The following is a 23,412-nucleotide window of genomic DNA, read 5'->3' on the forward strand; positions in this document are numbered from 1 at the left end:
CGATCGCAGGTATCGCTGTGGCGATCGAGTCAACGGGACCTGTGACCCAACTCATGGAGCTTACCATGTGCCCGCTGGCCACCTCTTAAAGGGCCACATACAGGTACGTTAGCTTGCCTGTACGAGCCCTTCTGCCGACGTTATATTGGCATGAGGTGGTCGGCAAGCGGTTAAACGAGTTTCACAGAACATCACAAGTTGTCTACTGTTTGCATTCAGACCTTGTCTGTCTAATTGATTGCCTGTAGTAACATTACAGAGCAGAAGGAAGAGGCAATGGGAGTGTTTACTCCACTTACTCATTTAACTGTGATTTGAGCTTAAAGCGGAGCGCCATCTGAAAATAAATAAATAAAAGTCTGCAGCTACAAATACTGTAGCTGCTGACTTTTAATATAAGGACATTCACCTGTCCAGGGATCCCACTAAATTGACACCCCAAGGTGATTTGCCCATTGGCTTCAGGTGCAGGCCCTGGCATTGCAACTAAAGGAAACTGGCAGGGAAGTTTTCAGGATTCACAGCCAGTTTCCTACACCGCATGCATGTCGCTCTGTGCTTTCTGAATGGTCCTGCCATCTTCTGGGACACACACAGGTCCCAGCGGGCACCAGGGGTAAAGAGGAGGGGCCAGATATGTCGTAGATTGCTGTGCAGCGATCTTACCCGGAAGTGGGAACGAGTACCTGTGAAAACCAGGTACACGTTCCCTGCCAAAAAGTGCCAAATATGGCATTGGAGGGGTGGAGGGTGCGAAGAAGCGGAGCTTCCCCTTTTGGGTGGAGCTCCGCATTAAGACACCAAGCTTGGTGAACAGACTTTTTCAGCAAAGCAGTTAAGATTAGTCTGGTAAACATATATCAAGAAGCATAAAGATCCACCTGTTGGCTACAAATTCTGAATAAGATTGCATGCCTGTGACAAACCCAATCAAAGTTTTTACATTTTTAAATACCACATGGAGCTTTCATTGGAATTAAAATATGGTACTGGCATGGGACTTTTAAGGCATTCATTTTACTGTGAAAATACATTTTATTGTTTATATTTCTTTAAAAACATCAATATATATTCTTATTGCACAACAAGGGTACATAATAGTAAAATACAAAATTAACCCAAAAAGGTCAGCATTAATACTGTAATATGTTCATGTATAATAATCTTTACGGCTCAGCGCGTTTCTTGGACATAAACCTCTTTCAGGAACCACCGATATAGACTTTATATAACATTTAATCTTATTAGGATGGTGAAGGATTTTAGCTGCTGTTTTTTCACAGTAAGGTGATACTCATTTAATACACAGTAAAGACAAGAAGTCAATACCTATGTGACAAATGAAAGAAAATTTATCTAAAAAACCTATACTCTGCCTTATAATTGCTTGCAGAGATTTAGATCAGTACTATACACAAACAAATTTCTCCTAGCAACACTGCTTGACACACTGTAAATATTACTTACAGGACATTGGGTATGAGAGATCCCTAATGGGTTTTACATTTGGTGTGCTGTCTGTGCTAACTTTAACCTCTAGCCTGTAATAGTGACATTATGTCATCATTGGAAGACCCAGCACAGTTATTCTGAGACTGAGCAAGTCTGGAGGGAGAGAGCTAGACTACGAGGACTACCAGAAGAAGTGAGAAAACAGTGAGGAATAGACAACCTGAGTGTGGAAGAAGATAAACCTGACTGTAAAACAAAAAAAGGAAGCTGGGAAAAGAAAGACAGACAGAAACAGATGCAAGACATAAAAACAGGTGGTGGGAAGTCACACATGAGAAGATAAGGCAGAATATTTTGCATTTCGAAAGAGAAATTGGGATAAAGAACATTTTTGGCAATAAACAGCACAAACGGGCATCTAAAAAAAGACAAAAGCAAAAAGAACATAAGATACATAAATAAGAAAATTCAAGGCCTGAAGACTCAAGTTTTTCTAAAAGGTGAGCAAATATATGCTAAAATGCACAAGGCTGAGCTTCCCATGTACCCAATCCAGGCATGTGCCGAAGGGCAGTGTGAATATAGTTATCTAAATGTTGTATTGTTCTTTAATCAACTAATTTGGCTACTAATGTCCTAGGAAACCATTTTGGTATGGTCATTTTACCAGGTAGCGATTACAAATAATAACTTTCGGACTATGGTATTGCAGGAATTAACACAGAAATTCTGCCAGCAAAAGTCAGATGTGAGCTTTTGGTCAGAAATTCTGACCGTGTGTATGCTTCATCGTACTTTTGGTGGCAGAATTCCAGCTAGAAAAAGATTGAGAGCAGGTTCTCTATTTTTCGGTCGGAAAAAGTTCAGATCGGGAATTTCGATACGCAAAATTCCTATGCATGCTGGGAAACAATTCGTTGCATGCTCGGACGCATTGGACTTAATTTTCTCGGCTCGTCGTAGTGTTATATGTCAACGCGTTCTTGAGGGTCCAAAGTTCAGAGAACTTTGGTGTGACCATGTGTATGCAAGCCAAGCTTGAGCGGAATTCCGTCGGAAAAACCATCCAAGTTTTTTCCAACGGAAAATCCACTCGTGTGTACGGGGCATAAGAGATCTTTTGGGATGGAAATAATAAACCATTTCTTTTTTGTTATATATTTATAGTGCATATATTGGATGGCATTGCTCACACTAGAATACTTGTACAATATACCTTAGGGGAGAAAAAGAGCTTCTTAAGGTCTAATTACTCACTAATTCCTAGTGAGTGAAGTAAAATTTATCACTTTTCCAATTCACTGTAAAGCAACCAGTTTATCTGAGCACTTTCCTCCTTTGTTGGATATATCTTCCCCTGTGCACTGCTACCCCACTATTCAGCCAAAGCACTATGACCTACCTGATACTTCTGGGTATTGGGGCACATGTACCCCTCATTCTTTCTTCTCTTGAGTGGCCAATTTCCAAGCCACAGCACTGTCCAATGAGGGAAGATCTTTAGGTCCTTGTAAGTTCCAACATAGACCAACACAAAGCAACATTAGACATTTTATTCACGGCTCCAACAGGATAACATGGCGGTAAAGGAGCAAAGCAAAAGAAGGTCAATTGGCAGAGGAAGTGAACTATCAAGATAATGCATTACTTTGCCCTAAATAATAATATGTTCACTTTAAAAGAGAAGAGGTGTTAAACTGAATACTTTTTTTTAGAGATCTCATGTAATATGCATTGTGAACTTGAGTTTGAGCGCAGAATGGTGCAAAAGAGTAAAGTGCTATAAGGAGAGGGCAACCAATCATATTGTCCCTTGTACCATTTATTGAACATGCCATAAGTGTCTAGAGCAGCATCAACTCATAATAAGCACTGCAAATATCAAACAATGATCTGATTCATTTTGATAACTACAAAATAAATGTGTTGCGCTAAATGAAAACAAAAGCAAAAAACAAAACATCAAAGCGAATCCAAGAGTAACCAACATGAAATGAGACGTAAACAAATTCTTGACTGTTGTGTCACCAATTGCCTGCACTTGGTTCATCGAACCACCACCAATGATGAAGATGTGCTCTTACGAGAGAGCGCTGACCCCCTATTACGGGAGATCAACAAGGGCTCTTGTGTATAGGACACTCCAACTCCGTTAAGATATCCAAATGGGATATGTAGGAGATGCAGCTCCAAATAGTCTGTTGGAAAAACAATGAATCCTCTTAATCCAATTGTGACACCAATTAGCGTGTAAAACCTTTTCCAACAGGATTTATTTAAAGTAATGCACTTACATGAGAAGAGATTTTAAAAAATGCATGTGCCGAGCATGGTAGCTTCCATAGACTGATCCTCTAGTCACGATGACAGGAAGTGACACCTAGTCATCTAGACTAGAGGATACTACTGTATACTACTACCTTCTTCTAATGTAGAGGGAAAAATTGGTCCCATTGTGTACACAATTTCCAATAACCTGGATTTCTCTGCTCCGTATGAGCGATTCCAATGTTGAATTATCCCCAAGAGTAGTGGTCTTCATTTGAATGTTACATTAGACTTTGTATGACCACTCTAACTATGATGTGTCCATGCTATTTTATTGTGATCAGCTCATTAAAAAGATGAATGTGGATTTTTTTGCACTGGGAATGGTTGTTGTTGCCAGTTTCCTGGGGTCCAGCAAGTGCAGAAGGAAAAAAAATCAATCGCGTCACCTGCTATTTAGAGATATGTAATGAACTCCCCCCTTTGTTCCCAGGAAGCCATGTGACACAGTTGGTGATACTCTGGTTCCGGTGTCCTTGTGGGCTGGCCAAAGCGAGTGGGAATGTTCCTATGCAATTCTGCATGGCAGATGTGATCATTTACACAGGACCACTTCATAAGCTCACTCTCTCTGCACAATCACAAGAAATGTGCACTCTTACTAGACCCCCTTACAGGGCAAGACATATTTAATCAATCACCCATGTGTCCTACACACTGCAACACTCTACAACAGATTCCTATTTCTCACACAAGACAGGAGCTCTTTCACCAGACTCTCTCTCACAAAGGACTAGACAGTGTCATTGTTCTCTCTCTGTCACAGGACTCAGTCAGTGTCAAAGGGCCCCTCTCTCTCATGGGACAAGGGTAGTCTCACTGCACCCATTCTCTGTCACAGAATAAGGACAGTCTCACTGGTCTCTCTCTCTCTGTCACAGGACAAGGGTAGTCTCACTGGGCCCTCTCTCTATCACCAGACAGGGACGGTCTCATTGGGCCCTCTCTTTGTTACAGAATAGGGGCAATTCTTACTGGCTATTCTCTTTGTTACAGGACAAGGACAGGCTAATTGAGCCCTCTCTCTGTCACGGGACAGGGGAAATCTCACTGGGCCCTCTCTTTGTCATAGTATGGGAACATTCTCATGGGGCCCTCTCTCTGTTACCAAACAGGAACAGTCTTACTCAGCCTTGTTGGGGGGGGCTCTGGTGAAATATCAGAGTCTAAACAGACCCCTGATGTCAGATTCCTCAGTCCCTTTCTCTGCAGCCTCAGGTGCACCGGGCAGTGGATGGATGGGAAGTGCTCTGTGCTGAGTGGCTTCCTGTGCTTTTGTAAACTTAAGCATAGTAACCACAGTTTTACCAGCCCTTTTCCCCCCCTCTGCATCAGGCAGCAGGAGGAAGGGGAACCTGGAGAGGAGGGGAAGTGGGGGTTGGCATTTAGGGGAACCGATTGGCTGTATTTTCCTCCTGCAGCAGCTAAATATCGGCTAGAGGGAGAGGAGTATAAGTGGTCAGATGCAGGAGGAAAATACAGCCCATCAGTTAAATGAAATGCTGCACCTGCCATCCTTCTTCTCCAGCAGGTTCTGACGGGCTGTCGACCCCTGAATTAGGATGTTCCCTGGGCACACCCCATGTGCATGCTTATGGAACCTGTCCTCACTTTGTGCTGGGCAGAGGAGTTGGGCATTCACCGTGCACATGCTTGGGGGATAAAGCTGAGCTTATTCTGCTTTTACCACAACAATACTATAGCCCGCCAATACTACACCCCAACACACTAATACTAAAAACAACCACACCAATACTGTGGACGACTACACAATTATTACTGGCCACACACTTACTAGCTACTACACCGCACACTGCATGGCTACTACACTGCACCACACCAATACAACAGAAAACCACACCAGTAATTCACTACACACACTACTACATCTCATCATCCAAATACAATAGCCCACCAATACTACAACCCAACACACCAATACTACAGACCACCACATGACACAAATACTACACCACAACAGATACTACACCCTACTAACTCAATATTACAGACTACCAATACTACACCCCATCTCACCAACTCTACACCACATCTAGATTTATAGATTATCAGCCACCACATCATTACTAGAGACCACCACACCAATACTAAAATCCCCAGAGCACTGGAACCCCCATATGACACCAGGACTACATGTACTGTGCCCCATCATAGTGCCACATTATATATTTCTGGATTATGGATCACACTCCTCCCTGAAGATAAGTACAGCACATTCGGATCTTGAAGAGTCATTATCTCTCTGGTACATAATGGATCCCTGGTATATAGAACAGATCCCCTGATCTGCACTAGGGATGAGCTCGGTGTTCGACTCGAACGCATGTTCGATGCGAACATCGGCCGTTCGTCTGTTCGGCGAATTCAGAACTTTGTGGACCGTTCGCACCAAATTCGTGTGGCACAAAAGGCCCACAATGCACTACGCCATCGCAGTGTATTGCTGGCTCATGATTGGCCAAGCATGCACTGTGACCCCGCATGCTTGGCCAATCACAGCGCTCTCTGTGAGGAGAACCATAATTGCCCACAGGCAGGATGCCTGTGGCCAATTATAGCTCAGGGGATTTAGTACACGCTCCACACTATATAAGGCTGCCAGCGCGGCGGCCTTGTGTAGTGTGTTCCGGCATGCAGGGAAAGAGCAAGATAGGCAGGGACAGTGTGTTCTTTTCTCAGACATCTGCAGGAGTTAAAGTGGGTGTTGTGTGCCTCCAGCACAGTATAGACCTGTAGCTACCCTTTTTTGCTGGTGTTCTCTAATACAGGCATCTGCAGGAGTTAGTGGGTGTTGTGTGCCTCCAGCACAGTATACACCTGTATCTATGCTTTTTTGCTGGTGTTCTCTAATACAGGCACCTGCAGGATTTAGTTGGTGTTGTGTGCCTCCAGCACAGTATACACCTGTATCTACCCTTTTATGCTGGTGTTCTCTAATACAGGCATCTGCAGGAGTTAGTGGGTGTTGTGTGCCTCCAGCACAGCACAGTATACACCTGTATCTGCCCTTTATTGCTGGTGTTCTCTAATACAGGCATCTGCAGGAGTTAAAGTGGATGTTGTGTGCCTCCAGCACAGTATACACCTGAAGATACCCCTTATTGCTGGTGTTGTCTATTGTATATCTTGCATATTAGCCTTTAAAATTAGCACTTTTGATTTCGAACGTTCGAGTCCCATAGACTTTAATAGGGTTCTAAAGTTTGTACGAATTTTCGGTCCGTTGGAAGGTTCTGGTGAGAACCGAACTGGGGGGTGTTTGGCTCATCCCTAATCTGCACACATCACCCGAATTGGGCCCCACCTCCTTTTCACTGGGCACAAGCAATCTCACTGGGTCCTCTCTCTGTCACAAGACAGGGACAGTCTCACGGCACCCTCTCTCTGTAAAAGGACAGGAACAGTTCCACTAGACCAGTGATGGCGAACCTTGACACCCCAGGTGTTTTAGAACTGAGTGTCACTTCAGCTTTGGTAGTGATTTATCGAATATCTTTTTAATATTTCATGAAGAAATCTTAGATACATTTAGAATTGTTTGTATTTGATGTTATCCACAAATCTGACATTAATCATAATTGATCTGTCTTGTAAATGCTAACTTGCACAGATCTAAGAGGAGCTGTTGCTTAACGACAGAGATCTCAGTATTTCTTACGTTCCTCTAATGTTCTCTGGAAGCTGATATTAAATCCTGGCAGCTGTAATGGTGGTCTATTTTAAGGAATTATACATTGTAACTTATGCATGCTTCAGATACAGTAATCTGATTTAACTCCATGCTCTGGTGTAATGAAGAAGACCACCGGACGTCACTGAGCAGTGCTAAACACATTCTTAATGTCTCACCAAGCACGGCAACTCTGGAAGCATGCAGGTTCCAGTCAGATTGACAGGTTCAGAGAAAAATCTTTTACAGGCCTAGGCAAAAGAGTAATCATTAGTTAATGGGAAAATTCTAATTAGACTAAATTTTCAGGTTAAGCTACAGATCAAAAACAATTTAACCTGTAAAAATGTTTTCTCACTAGTGAAATAAAATGCTTTGAGTGATTTGGCTAGACTTGGTCTTCATGATCACACAGAAGCAGCCACATTTTGCTGATTCATTTAATTTCCTGCTGTAGGTAGATTTATGTGCCGCCCCCTAGCTGGGGAGCTGTAGTCACGTGTCTCCAGCCATGGGCCCACAATATAGACAACACCTACATATAGAATGGCAACACAGGGCCTGGGTTGTTAAGTCAGTTCCTTGCTTAGTCACCCACTTAGCCTTGCAGGGAAGGAGCAGGAAAGCCCAGCCGCATCCCACCCAAACGTTACACATGCCAGCGTGACAGAAACATCGCATTTAAAGGTCTGGCCAGGGCCAACACTTAAATACTTTACATTCTCAAGGTCCTAAATTGTTCTAGTGGTCTCATATCTGGTCCCTAGGCAGACTCTGCACCATGTTTGAGAACTGTATTGCATTAGCCCAAACATTATAGTGAGTGAATCCATGAAAACTATCAAGCACACCACTTTCAGAGATGTTGTCTCCAGACGACCACCTACTCCTGACTTTAGTCAGGTTCCAAAAATACACTCTTCAGGTATTGACTGCACATCTTACCTTCAAGAGATACATGCGATTTCCTGCATAAAATCACTTATGGTTAAGTCCTTGCATCCATTGTTAGTAACAAGGTTTTGCATTGACTTTAATGAAACTTTACCAAAAGCTTATTAAAACAGCTCACAAACGTTCAATTGCACTGTGTACAATTCAGTCCCAAACATGTGGTGATAATGAGTCCAAAAAGTATAATGTCATTTCTATAACATGCCTCTTAATGAACTCTTAATGTCCCTCTAAACACTACTCAGAAGGGGGTGCTGTGGTGCTTACCTTGTCATATTGTCAAAAATGTTAATAAAAAAGGTCTTCAGGCCTTAACGAAGAGTTCCTCCCCCCCCCCCCCCGTCCTGGAATCTAGCGATGTGGGCACCCCAGCTGATGTTTCCATTGGCTCTCGGGTGCTGTTGCCGCCATTCGTAGTAAGGAAACCGGAGGTGAAGAATTTTGGCGGTGAGATCTCTCGAAAGTGGGGACAGGTACCTGTCAAAACAGGTACCTGCTGCCCCGTTCCGAAAGGTGCGGGAGGGGGGAGGAGGCTGGTAATCGGGGGGTTACACTTTTAGGTGGAACTTCACTTTAAGGCATGTACACACAATCTAAAAAGCATACAAAAAATAACTCTATTTGAATCGATCGTATGATAATCTGATTGTTAGTACACAGCTTTTGTCCAAAACGAACACAAAAATGTTTTTCATACATTCCTAAAATATTTATATACAATCTTTCCTGGATGAGGCACACCACAAACAGCTGGAAGATTGAGTGAGAAAGATCCTAGCCAAACTGGTGGGGATGAGGTATATTCTATGTATACATTTGTATTGTATAAGATGGTTAACACCAATCTGGAAAAGGAAACCTCCCAGAGATATTCCCAATTATCCCCATCCAGCTGAGGAAAGTCAACCAACCAGGTGTTTCTACAAGGTGCGAGAACCTTGCCTGTATCAGTATACAGTATATTAGACAAAGCCTTAGCTAAGGTATCCTCACAGATAAATCCCCCATTCAGCTAGTAATCGCAGAGGATCCAAAGTGGTCATGGTAAGCAGGGTGGATTTGCAAGTAATGGGAAAAGTGAGAGTTAGGTAAGTGATATTGAGATATCATGACTAGGGATGAGCTTTATGTTCGAGTCGAACATGAATTCAACTCGAACATTGGCTGTTCGCTAGTTCGCCGAACAGCGAACAATTTTGGGTGTTCGCGGCAAATTTGAAAGCCACGGAACACCCTTTAAAAATCTATGGGAGAAATTAAAAGTGCTAATTTTAAAGGCTTATATGCATGGTATTATCATAAAAAGTGTTTGGGGACCTGGGTCCTGCCCCAGGGGACATGTATCAATGCAAAAAAAAGTTTTAAAAACTGAAGTTTTTCCGGGAGCACTGATTTTAATAATGCTTAAAGTGAAACAATAAAAGTGTAATATTCCTTTAAATTTCATACCTGGGGGGTGTCTATAGTATGCCTGTAAAGGGGCATATGTTTCCCGTGTTTAGAACAATCAATACACATGAAAGTTCATTGAAAAAAACGGCATGGAATTTCCCCACAGGGGAACCCCGAAACAAAATTTAAAAAAATGCGTGGGGGTCCCCCTAAATTCCATACCAGGCCCTTCAAGTCTGGTATGGATATTAAGGAGAACCCTGCACCAAAATTTAAAAAAAAATGGCGTGGGGGTAAACGGGGTGATCCCACCCTCTCTGACATCACAGGGGAAAGCCATAGGGAAGTGCGTTAGAGGGGCGGGATCAATGGGTGGCCCCACCCTCTGTTATATAACAAGTGTGAGAAGAACAGAAGCATCACCCGGCGGAAGACTCCCACTTAGGCGGATTGTGCGGACGGAGCGGAGAAGAAGCCGGAGCAAGATGCGGGACGAGAAGAGCGGAGAAAGAAGAAGATGGAGAAGAAGATGGTGAAGAAGAAGAACACCGAAGGAAGACCAGAAGAAAGAAGATGGAAGAAGAAGCGGAAAGAAGAAGAAATTAATAAAGGACCTGTCAAAAACCGTCTCTTGTGTTTTTTAACCCTTTTGACACTTTTTTGTGAAATGGTAGGGGTACATTTGTACCCCATTACCAATACACACGGGGGGCAGGATCTGGGGGTCCGCTTGTTAAAGAGGGCTTCTGGATTCTGATAAGCCCCCCGCCCACAGACCCTCACAACCACCAGGCAAGGGTTGTGGGGATGAGGCCCTTCTCCCCATCAACATGGGGACAAGGTGCTTTGGGGGGGCACTACCCCAAAGCATCCTCCCAATGTTGAGGGAATGTGGCCTGGTACGATTCGGGGGGCGCTCTCTTGTCCCCCCTCCCAGGTTGCGTGCTCGGGTAAGGGTCTAGTATGGATCTTTTGGGGGACCCCATGCCTTTTTTTTTTTTGGCGCGGGGTTCCCCTTAAAATCCATCCCAGACCTGAAGGGTCTGGTATGGATTTTGAGGGGGACCACCACGGCATTTTTTTTTTAAATTTTGGTTCGAGGTTCCTCTGTGGGTGAAATTCCATGCCGTTTTTATCAATGAACTTTTATGTGTATTGTCGGACCAACAATTCATTACAGCCGTGATTCGTTTTAAATTACTTTTTTTCCTTTAGAAATGTAATTTTGCTGTCAGACTTTTCTAAACACGGGAAACATGTGCCCCTTTACAGGCATACTATAGCCCCCCCCCCCCCCTTCGTATGAAATTTAAAGGAATATTACACTTTTAATGTTTCACTTTAATCATTATTAAAATCACTGCTCACGAAAAAACTGCAGTTTTTAAAACTTTTTTTGCATTGATACATGTCCCCTGGGGCAGGACCCAGGTCCCCAAACACTTTTTTATGACACTACCATGCATATAAGTCTTTAGAATTAGCACTTTTTATTATTGATGTTTGTGTCCCTTAGACTTTAACTGTGTTTGAACACATTTTTTGCCTGTTTGCATGTTCTGGATGCAAACCGAACAGGGGGGTTTTCGGCTCATCCCTAATCATGACATCAAACTGGAGGAGTACCCCATTTTGCACTACATCACCAACTTTTTTAACACCAAACTTGGTCCATCTGATGGGATCAGGGTAAGTATACAAATTGGGTAGCAGTGGGTTCTTCCACAATGGTGTATGAGGGGATTATTTATGGTCATCTCCTATTTCTGCCTTCCTAGCCACCTCTCAGGCCCTGACAGTACCATGCATGAAAGCTGTGATAGGATATGGAGCCCTACCTCCCTAAAACACCAAATGAGTCATTGCCTCATAGGAAGCAATTATAGCTGCCACCAATGCCACTGCCGCATCATCCTCTGGGAGAGTCAGCCATCTGTGGAAAAAGACCAACTGACCCTCCAGAAAATAGAGAAAAAAATTAAGGACGCCAGCCCACCTTGTTTGCCAGGGTTGCTGAAGTAACTAAAGTTTGATCAGAGGATTATGCCCACACCATAAAATGGCTGAACCAAAACGATCTATACTCTTTAATATAGTCTTTGGGATCCACACAGCCGATTTCCTGCAAATATACAGAAAAAGGGGGATGAATTTAATTTTAAGGATGTTAACTTTCCTGATCAGTGATATGGGAAGATTCTGCCAGGCCAGAAGTCTATGTTTTAGCGTTTAAAGCAACGGAGTAAAATTTAGCGGAATAAAATCAGAAACTGAGCTAGATATATGAATACCCAAATATTTAACCTTACCAACCCATTGTAATGGGCAATTTTCCAAGACACGTAAAGTGGGAAAGGATGCTTTAAGTGGCAGGACTTGAGACTGTCCAGAAAACACAGCAAATGTACTTTGCTGTGAGAGCGACAGACAACGAGGTGTCAGAATCATGAAGAAAAAGGACCATATAATCTGCATATAGGGCTGTTTTTTTCTACCATGCTACCAACTTGAATGCCCTTCACCCCCAGAGAAGCTCTTAAAGCTGCAGCCAATGGTTCATTAATGCAAAAAGTCCTTATTTTAACAAGCAAGCACTATACAGTACATAAAGTGGAACTAAAGGCAAAAGGGAGGGTTATATACCTTGTCAGTATTTATTTTTTTGCTATCTGTGACTCATTGGAGAGATTTTCCTTTACTTCCTGTCCCACAACAAAAACAGGAAGTGAGGGGTAATCCCTCCAAACTGAAGGAATGCCTTTTGGGGTTTTTCAGTGGTATGCTAGAGTTGTAGGGATGATACCTACCAGTGTTATTTCCAATTAATGAGCATTGAGGTTTTTATTATCTATTTAAGATTTCCCCTCTATTCCTTTTCTTGTGACAACTCAAAATCTTGGATTTTCTATCACTTTTGGTGATAGTGGTTAAAAGGACAAATAGAGAAGGTGACTATGCCTAACGTGTACAGACAGTAATAAAAACTTGGCCGATGTTTCTAAAGCTCTCCACTCTATCCAAAATAAAATTTAAAATTAAAAAAGGTAAAAAAAAGTCTCCTTTAGTTATACTTTAAAGGTAACCCCCCAACCTTACATGCAGATTGTACGATTACTGGTACTTAAAAAGAAGTATAGTGTTCTGCTACTGGTTTACTGTATCCCAGATCTAGCAGCCTTACAGACAGTGTAAACTCTTTCCCTGCGATCAAGAACTGAGACTGTGATGAAGTGTGAAGATTTGTTAAACATGCAAGGGGGGTGTAAAACTAAAAACAATAGGAAACAACAATAGGAAATGTATATAAAATAAGTATGATGCCACAAACAAATAAAAAGTACAGTACAATGCAAATGCAGAAATACATGGACTATCATAAGGCTAGACCAGGAGTCTCCAAACTGCGGCCTGCAGGCCGGATGTGACCCTTGGCTTGCCTTTATTCAGCCCTTGGGGCCCTTTTCCTTTCACCGATATGATGCACTATTCCTCCCACTGACACCAATGATAGGGTGCTATTCCTCCCCACTAGCTGCTGGTGCTCCAAATTATTTTTTGAGGGGGGCGCAAACAAACTGAAAAATTCTATAAAAAAACATCAAATGCCACCACTGTGCCAATCAAATGCTGCCACTGTGCCCATCTAAAGTTGCCACTGTGACCCCCCCCCCCTCCTGCTCGCTGTCTGCCTGATACTTACTCTATCAGCGGGTGACAGCGGCGAGCGGCTCAGACAGCGGCTCATGTGTCTTCCCCTCCTCCTTATATGCGTCCAATCGGAGCGCCTGTCCTTTCAGCCAATCAGATGATGGATATCAGACCTGCTCTACCTGATTGGTGGAGAGGCGATTCAGTGTTAGAATAGGGAATATTCATGTGCTTTTCTAAAACACCTGGGTGGACTCTGAAAGCAATGCTTTGCATTCTGAGTTCACCTTTTTTGAAGCCTATTAAAGCCTATGGAGGGTGGCGGCAGCAGCCATGGATAGATTCATACTATGCATGAATCTACCTATTATTCATATAGGGGGGCGGCTGAAGAGAGAGGGTGGTGCCTGTGTGACCTTAATAGATGTACCCCCACTGTTCCTCCCAATGACACCAATTATGGGGCACTATTCTTCTAAAGAACACCAATTATGGGGCACTATTCCTCCCACTGACACCAATAATTGGGCACAACTCCTCACATTGACCCCAATGATGGGGCACAATTCTTCCCACTCTCTTAGTCACTAGAAGGCACTGGCCAAGTTATAATTAAAATACAATTTTAAAATATTACATTTGAACAAATATTGGTGTCATGAAGCTTGGAATACTGAAGTATTTCTCCTTTGATTCTATTACACAGTGGGGGGGGGGGGGGGGGGTCTTCTGCCCTGTCCTAAGGCTAACCCCCTCCAGACAGCTCCATGGTCTGAAAGGAATGCATTGTTCTGTGTTTGACCGTTTGTTTATGTACTTTAATTACCCCTTGGGGCTTATCTTCTGTGTCATTACACATATCAATCACTCCTATTCAAGCTATCGGACCAATCCCTGCTGACCCTGTTTCAAGTCCTCATTTGCATGGCCAAGAGGACCTAAGTGAAAACTAGAGTGTACTTTACAATTGACCAATAGGAAAGTAGTTGTTGGGGTTGGGTGTTCAAACTGCTATGTATAAAAGTGGGTTGTGTGCATCCAATAAAAGGGAGATTCCTGTTTGAACTTGCATACAGCCTGCCTGGTGTTTGTTCTGAGCTATCACAACTGGATTAGTACGGCACATAGCTGTAGTTCGAATCCCGGAGCATCGGGTGACCAAACCATCAGATGTTGCAATCGGCAATCTGATTCAATAGCCTCAGAGGAGCGTCAGGAGAGTGGAACCGAGCGAGCAGGGGCTTGTTACAATTGGCATTTATCAATCTGCATGCCCTCTGGGGCACAGCATACAGCATTGTACTAGGCATCATAGTGATGATCAAGATGATCTTTGTAATGACTGAAAAATAGAAAATTCATAACACATACAGTACACTGTAATCTTACAGATTACATTACTGTATGAAATCATTTCACATCCCTTTTGTCCCTAGTGCTTTGTCCAATGTCCTGCAAAGTGTCCCTTTACGTCAAAAGTGGTTTTAGACCAGCTAGAAAACAGCGATAGTAAATTAGAACACTTGCAGAATTGAGCGATAGTGAATCTTGAGGAAATAAATTTTATTATTTTTTTTTTATTTTTTTTATAATTATTTATAGTTATTTATTATATTATAATTTATGATTTTGTGTTTCAAACTTTATCATACCCGGGATGTCTACTAGACTCTTGTTTGGACAGATTTAAGTGTGTTATTGCTAATAATTACAGGCCTACAATATAAAACGCCAAATGTCTATGCAAAACAATTGTACCACTTTGAAATGCAAAAATCTGGTATAATCATATCGCCAGGGTGGTTAACATTCTTTTTTTTCTTTTTTTTACCTAAAAGGTAAAAATCCATTACAGATGATAGACACTCCTAGTGTTCTTAAATTGCAATCTGCACATCCTACACAAAATTTTATGCATAAGGTATGGCAAACAGTTAAAACTCCTTTAGAAATAGTTGGATACACCAGAATTTTCAAGTTTGGTTCAATGATACATTGGCGGAACTTTTTCGGCTGGAAGGCTTTTTGAGGTGGGAGGAGAGAGCAGGAATCACAGCTCTGTCTCAGCTTTATTTTGATAGAACCTTAAAATCTATTCAACAATTGCGTTCAGAATTTAATATGGAAAGGCATTGGTTCTATCAATATTTACAATTACGTCATGCACTTCATGGAAAGCGCTTGATCCCATCCACTTCCTTTGCCTTAACGCTTTTGCTTGATATTCTTGCCCAGGCTGAGACTACTAAGGGGCTCATCTCATTGGCATACACACAGTTGTCGAAATTTCTTCCTAAGTTTCCAGTTCCATGTAAGCACAGATGGGTGGAAGCTCTGGATGAGCTTTGGGACGAGGTGCTGCAGAATAGTCCGATTTTTCACAGCTCTTTATTTTGCATAGAGTGTATCATACACCGGAAATTTTGTATAAGATAGGCTGCAGGAAGAACTCTCATTCTGTTTTAGGTGTGGCCATCCACATGGTAATTTTATACATTTACTGTGGAGATGCCCAAAGCTTAGGCATTACTGGCAGAGGGTTATCTCAACTTTAAATTATTCATATGGTATTTCCCTAGCCCTTGATCCTATTTCATGTATCCTGGGAAATGCTGATTCCAATACATTGGACTCAAAGTTAATTGTTGCAGTTTTAAGATCTCGTTTTGTTGCACAAAAACTGATTGCTTCACGATGGGTATCCTCAGCTCTGCCATCAGTAGATGAGTGGAAATCCAAAGTGATTAAATATATTCTGTTTGAGAAACATACGTACCTCTCTCGCAATGGTCTATATAAGTTCACAGCAATATGGTCTAGTTGGATAGACGTGATGGTCCTGTCTATTACCCTTTGTTAAGAAAGTTGTTCTCATTGTTACATGTGGAATATTTATTAGGGCTTGTTTACACTTGACTAAATTTCTAACACTCAACAAACGCTCCTATAGCATTTGTATGGCATTGGTATGGGTGTAGACAGGCGTCAATGAGCTTTAGTATGGGCATTAGACGTTTTACAAGCATTAATTAGGAGTTCAAAATGCTTCCAAAATGCCCTATGGGCAGGTTTGAAGCATTTGACGAGCATTAAAACTGTTCCACAATTGCCTATTCCATTACAGTAAGGGCTTGTTCACACTTGCTAAATTACTAACGCTCAAAAAACGCTCCTATAGCGTTTGTAAAGCGTTAGTATGAGCGTCAGACAGGCGTCAATGAGCTTTAAAACGGGGCGTTTTACAAGCGTTAAATGCTCCCTAAACACCCTATGCACAGTTTGGTAGTATTTGATGAGCGTTAAAACTGCTCCACAATGGAAAGTGACAGATTTGAATGCCCTGCAACCGCCCCAAAGCTGTGCCTAAAAGGCCTGCCAAGCGTTAGCGAGGCGTTACCATAGACTTGAATGGGAAGCGTTGAAAGGCTTCAAACTCAACAATTCAATTTTAGAGCAACGCCACGCTAAGGCGTAGTGTGAACAGTGCTATGTGCAGTCTACTGCATCTTGTGCATAGGCGTTTGAGGGACCTTTTTAACTCTCAAATGCCTGCTCTTAATGCCAGTATAAACTCAACTTGATATACAGTATTTATTAAATGGCAACTTGTGGGTTTAGTGCTGCAATTTTTTTTCTTTTGTTGCTATTTTGTTTACATTTTTCTATTTTTAGTTATTTTATTCTGTATGGCAGTGTGTCTCTATGTTATTCTGTACTTGTAAAGAAAACATCTCTAAATAAAATTTGATTAAAAAAACAAATGTGGATCAAATGCTGGAACCCTTCAGCTATTTAATAGATTTAAGCTTAGTACACATGAGGGCAGCGCTTTATAACATGAGGACAGACAGTACAGTTACAATACCATTCGTTTTTTTTTCCATTCAAACCAGCAGGCTGAACAAAGTTGCTGTACTAACTGCGATGTTAGTACAGTGATCTCCCATGCTGAGCTATTGTGTTCTGACAGGGGGACTACCCCTCTGCCAGAACACCCCAATCAGCACTCTTAGCCATTGAGTGAGAGCGCTGATCGGATGCCAATTGGCAGACCTTTTTTGGCCATGCCCCTTTGAAATAAGCCAGCTGCCATGCACATGTGCCAAATGTTGGCCAGTTTCTATTGAACCAGCTGATACCATCCCATAATCAGGCCCGTGTCTACTAGACTTTAGACGTGGTTCACTTCTATCTACCTGTAAATCAGTGAATAATGAATACGTGCACAAAGCATAAAGTTTGGTGTTCCTATATACTAGGAACACACAATCTGTCTCCACTCCCCTGACAGAACATGGATTTATGTGTTTACACACACAGATCATCGTTCTGGCTCTGTCAGGAGCGATCGGGGGTGCTCACCGCACGTGCATCAGCTCCTCAGTACCACGGCGGGCGTGCTCGGGCCCCCAATACCCCTTAAAGCGGCCACCGTACAGCTACGGAGATTCGCACGGGGGAGCCATCCTGTTTGATGGCATAAATATTGTCGCACACCATTACTACATCATGGGCACACGTGGCTTTGCTTGTCTGGCATGCATGGTCTTGATGTAATAATGATGCAGGGCTGCAGAGCATATGTTATCGGCAAGAGAGCAGGCTTTGTCCCTCTTCTGATTTATGCAGCACTGTGTATTGTGAATAAAGGTAAACAGCGGGAGATCAAATATAACCCACTTAGCATAAAGAACTATCTTGAATGCACCACCTACTAAATGTATCATTTCGTATTTACTGGATTAAAGTTTTTAAAACAAAAATTGGTTCTACATATAATTTGATGTTATTAGAATTTATAAAAACAACCAGTAAAGATGGGATGAGACACTTATATTAGGCACAGAAAGATTAAATAAATTTGATCCCATGTTTAGTATATGGTTGGATTCCCCCGAGCACTGATAACAGCTGCCGCAGTATGTCATCAACTCCACAAAGGGTCACACACACATACAGTATACAATATCAGTGCACCATATGCAGCTCAAGAATAAAATTCCCTTCTACATTCCCCCATCCAATCGCTTCCCAAAAGCATTGTGACACAATTGGAGTCTGCCATCACAGAGGTGCAATTACAGCAGACAGTAATTTGCTTTGTTAGTCGGTAGTCAAACGCTGATGTTCTTTAGCACGTTGCAAACAGTTTTTGGTTGATTCCCATTGAAAGGAGAAGCATCTTCAATGCCATCTGTTGTTGTACTAAACATTTAAAAGTAATATGGTTGTTATAAACCACAACTGTATTGTGATGTTACATGTATGCTGGTGAATTGTACTTGTAGTCTAACTCCCACATTCATCACCCACATTCTGCCTCCATTGACTTGAAAATGCCCAAATCCAATGATCATGCCATTGTCAGTTCTGTCCATTCTTCATAATCTATTCATATGCAAAGCATTAGAAAAAATGGAGATCGGGGTGGATGTCTCTGTATCTCAGATAGCCCGGAGCAACTTCTGCTGCAGACGCTGTACTTTTAATTCTCTGGTCACAAAATGTATGTTCCTCAAAGCCAAGCAAGAAGGTCATGTGTCTCTAATTTCAACATGCTTTCTACATCGCTTTAGAAGGGATTATGTTGATAGGAGTTCTTGTCAAACGCTTCAATTTCCCTTTGAGCACATTCACATTCGATCACAAAATGTAGCATAGAACAAGAAAAGGCTGCGTTTGACCTGCCTTGTCTGCAGTTTGAATGCAACTCAATAGGACATGCTGTGGTCAAAGTATCAGAGTGCAATGTAAAGCAGGTCTAAGCCCTTGTACACACGGTCAGAGATTTCGACGGAATGTGTCCGATCGGACCGCTTTGTCGGATATTCTGACTGTGTGTGGTCTACATCGGACTGTTTCCGTCTGAGTATCCGACGGACCAAGTTTTCCAACTTGTTGGTAAAATTTTCCGACAAAATGCTCCGATCGGACATACTCTGATCATGTGTAGAGAATTCCGATCGGACAAAGTGCCACGCATGCTCAGATCAAATTCCTACACCAAAGCTATTGGCTACTAGCGTGAACATAGTCCCGTCGACAACTTTGTCCGACCGTGTGTATGCAACAGTTTCGGACAAAATCCGTCGGACAAAATCCGACGGATTTGGTTGTCGGAATCTCCGACCGTGTGTACAAGGGCTAACACTGCACCTAAACTGCTATGTGTATTGCTCCTTAAAGTTGATGGGATTTTGCAGACTTTGTTTGTACGTTGCAAACACAGGCCAAAAACAGGAAGAAAAATGCCCGTTCTTTTGGAAACAATCACAGATGTAATTTGTAATTCTATTCTGATTTCCTTCTTTTTAAATATTTAAGGACGTTATTTTATTGCAACTATAAACTAGACAAGTAAATGGTCTATGTTCTGCATTTTGTATTTGTATATATCTTGGAAATGTTTCAGGTTATATTTCAGAATTGTGAAATCGCCACCTTAAATTGTACAGTAGGTCAAGCCGAAGAAATTTATTTTTTTCCAGTTTTGCATTGAGTGGGGAAAGATTAGAATCCCTATTGGGTTTTTGCTGCTATCTGGGGCTCCATTAAAGAGATTTACCCACACTTCTGTTTTGCTGACAAAGGTTTCACCAGACAGAAAGTGTGGTGAAATATACAAGAAGGACCGAGACAGAAATAAAAATTTGAGATTGAAGCGCTACTCCACAAGTTTATAGCCCTGATAGAATTGTATTCCAATGTAAAATTAGGTACACAAGAATGTCAATGGGTTTCAAAGACCAAACCTCATGCCCTTCATTAGTTTCATGACCCCTACATGAAGACCACTGCAATACTTTTGAATAGTAATGCAAATGGGACATTTCCATGGTTCTAGAACTACCTGTTCCTCAAAAAAGTAAAAATCTGACAGGCGTTCTTTTCTTTTCCTACTCTGCGAAATAAAAACAATTTTCATTTATGTCTGTGGAAGGATATTCAATATGGCACTAATAGGTGCAGACTGGGTTGGATCAATGTAAGCGAACTGGCAGGGCAGTTTGGGTGGATATTCCACAGGAAATGGCCTTTGATTTGGTAATGGATCCAAAACCAGCAAATTTGATTTAGCACTTCTGGGAGACTGAAGAGATCTTTAGGTAAACAAGCAAACACAGCCAAGTGCGCAGACTAAAGCCTCATACACACTATCAGATTTTCTGCAGATTTTTGTCTTCAGATTTACCAGAACCATGTAGTGCAAGAGCCTGCCTGATTGCATACAAATTGAAACTCCTAAGGTTTGACCTCATATTATATGGTTTTGGTAAATCTGAAGGAAAAAATCAGCAGAAAATCTGATAGTGTGTATGGGGCTTTAGTATAGCAGGTAACATGACATTTATTGGAAAAAGACAATTAACTCACATTAAGGCCCCTTTCACACATGCGGATGATATGTCCGTATTTCATCCATCCGTTTGCGGATGAAATACGGGCATACATTCATCCCTATGGGATAGCGGGTGTCTGCGGATGAACATCCGCAGACACCCGATTTCCTCCACCTCCGCAACAGTCCGATTCTGCAGACGGAGGAAAATCCTATTTTTCTATCCGTCTGCAGAGCGGATCGGATGAACACGGACACACGGTCCGTGCTCATCCGATCCCCATAGAGGAGAGCGGAGAGCTGACAGGGCAGTCCCCGCAAAGTGTGCGGAGACCGCCCTGTCCGCAGCCGGCTCAGCGGGGACAACGGAGCGATCCCCGCTGAGCGAGCGGATCATCACGGGGCGGATCATTACTGATCCGCCCCGTGTGAAAGAGGCCTTAGTAAAATCAAAAGAGATTATAATAGTTCTCAGGTGGCTTTCACAATCATGAGAGATCCCTCTAGGGTGTTAATATGGATACCCTGATAGTGGTCCTTATGTTTCCTGTAGTAATTAGATAGACAGCAAGGGAGTACCAGACTAAGTGCAGTACGATATAAGAATGGATGCAGCACACAAAATTTGTAACTCACTAAAATTAGGCATGCACACGAATGGTATGCTAAGGTGTCAGTTACAGGTACTCATGTAGCTTGTGGCAGAATTTCAGGATCCCAGGAGGGAACCACTGCAGTGGGGGTGGAGTTGGGTAGTCAACATAATGACGTCAAAGAGAGTAGGGCTACGTATTTTGAGGCTAGAGCCTCTTTTTTAAGCCAACTGGCTTGAAAAAGAGACATTGCCCTGGCCATCCAACTTAACTCCCATAGTAGTGGCGCCCTCCTGGGATCCTGGAATTTTACCACAAGCTTCAGGTGTACATGAAACTGGCACCTTAGCATGCCATTCACGTGCTTGCCTACACAATTTGAGTGCCAAATTTTTGTGCTCAAAGAAGGAAGTATGGAATAAAACAGGAGAAATCCAGTGCTTAGAGGATGTATGCCAAAAGTGGAGAAAGTCTCTAAACCAATGGCTATGAATACAAGGAGACCAGCTCAGTCCATACGTCCATCAATCCAAAATACCGATTGGTGGCAGCCATCCTAAGAGTGTGTCCAATTCTGAAAAGATATGAGAAGAGAATAGAGAGGGGGAGGAGCCACTTGAGTGTAGTATTTAGGTACAGACTTTATTATCACAGGATTAAAAACATTCACAAGGTATAAATTGTAAAAATGCTCATCAATAGTACCCAGCCCTGGGGGGTCCCACGGTCCTGCAGGCTCCACCTGTATCACCCACGTCCCTGGAAGGAGATGGTTGGAGGCACAGAGGCCCCTGTGAGTACAGGAAGTCTCACGCCGAACCAGCATGGAATGCACGGGCGGTAATTACGTCACTGGAAGGGATGCAAGTCATGTCTGGAGATGAGGAATGCAGGTTACGTGCTTGGAGCTCACAGTTCCTTCTAGTGGCCTCCTTTTTTGTGCTGTGTCAATTCTTCTCTTACTGCACGGAGTCTGGCACCCCCTTGCTGTCTGATTATTGCAGGAAACATCAGGACCACTACCATGGTATCCATATTGACAGCCCTCCTCCAGGGGTCTCTCCAGTTGTGAAAGCCATCTGATAAGCTACTTTGATTTTAATTGTCTTTTTTCAATAAATGGCATGCTACCTACTACACTTAGTCTGCACACTCTGCTCTGTTTGCTTGATCATTTCTGTCTGTTGCTGCTGTGGAATTTCCCTCACTTCCTGTTTGGCAAAACATTGCAAGAAGGGAAGAAAGTAAAGACAAATCTCTCTAACAGAGCCCCAGATAGCTTTAAAACCAGCCAAGGTTTCTAATCCTTCTAAACTCCATCCAAAACTAAGGGGAAAAAATGGCAACACATATGCAAAGTTTTTACATGACTATTGTTTAAAAACAAATAAATTGTAGTTTATTTAAACCCAATAGAGGTACAGTAAGAGCTGTCTTTGGCAGAATAGATTAGAAAAACATCCCTTTTGAATTTTTAGTGTATAAGTAGAACATGTGTAATCCTTCAACTACCTCTTTACATTATCACATTTATTCTTTAATATGCTTTTCTTTCTCACTTGGCTTCCAGTCTTCAGTCTGAGACTATACAAATATCTGACCTATAGCCTAGCAGAGACATAAACAGCTAACTTTCCTTTCCAATCTCTCCGTCTAAGTCTCTCAGATGTGTAGTTGAAATATTAAATTATCTAGAAAAAAAAAGGGGGATTACATGAAATCCTTGTGGTATAATTGTTCTTTTCTCTTCCTAGCCAGGAGAATGTTTCCCACGTATGCAGATCTGGTGAAGGAGAGGAAAGGTCTGGCGTCTGCAATAGTACGAGAAATAAGAGGGGAAGGTGAGCATTTAGCAAACTGAGTTTATTTGTGAATTCTTAAAGAGTTGTTCAAACAAGTGTACTATTTATGTCTAGTGTGTCTGAATATCAAAGAGGTTAGGGCCTAATAATTCCGTTTATCACAATCATGGTACTGAATGTGTAACAAATGATGGGATATAACAGGCGCAACCT

General features: G+C 42.3%; 1 protein-coding gene across 1 annotated transcript in view; it reads left to right on the plus strand.

Annotated features, from left to right (window-relative positions):
* Positions 1–1,841: 1,841 nt before the first annotated feature.
* MYOZ3 (myozenin 3) overlaps positions 1,842–23,412 on the plus strand; it is a 48,973-nt gene continuing 27,402 nt past the window's right edge. The window contains exons 1-2 of the mRNA XM_077468307.1: positions 1,842–1,952; positions 23,152–23,238. Of these exons, the coding sequence (XP_077324433.1) occupies positions 23,160–23,238 (79 nt within the window). The 5' untranslated portion in view covers positions 1,842–1,952; positions 23,152–23,159. The remainder of the gene's footprint in view (positions 1,953–23,151; positions 23,239–23,412) is intronic.

This window comes from Lithobates pipiens, unplaced genomic scaffold (assembly GCF_037356315.1).
Source record: "Lithobates pipiens isolate NorthernLeopardFrog02 unplaced genomic scaffold, aLitPip1_a1.2 Scaffold_8, whole genome shotgun sequence".
NCBI classification, from domain to species: Eukaryota; Metazoa; Chordata; class Amphibia; order Anura; family Ranidae; genus Lithobates; species Lithobates pipiens.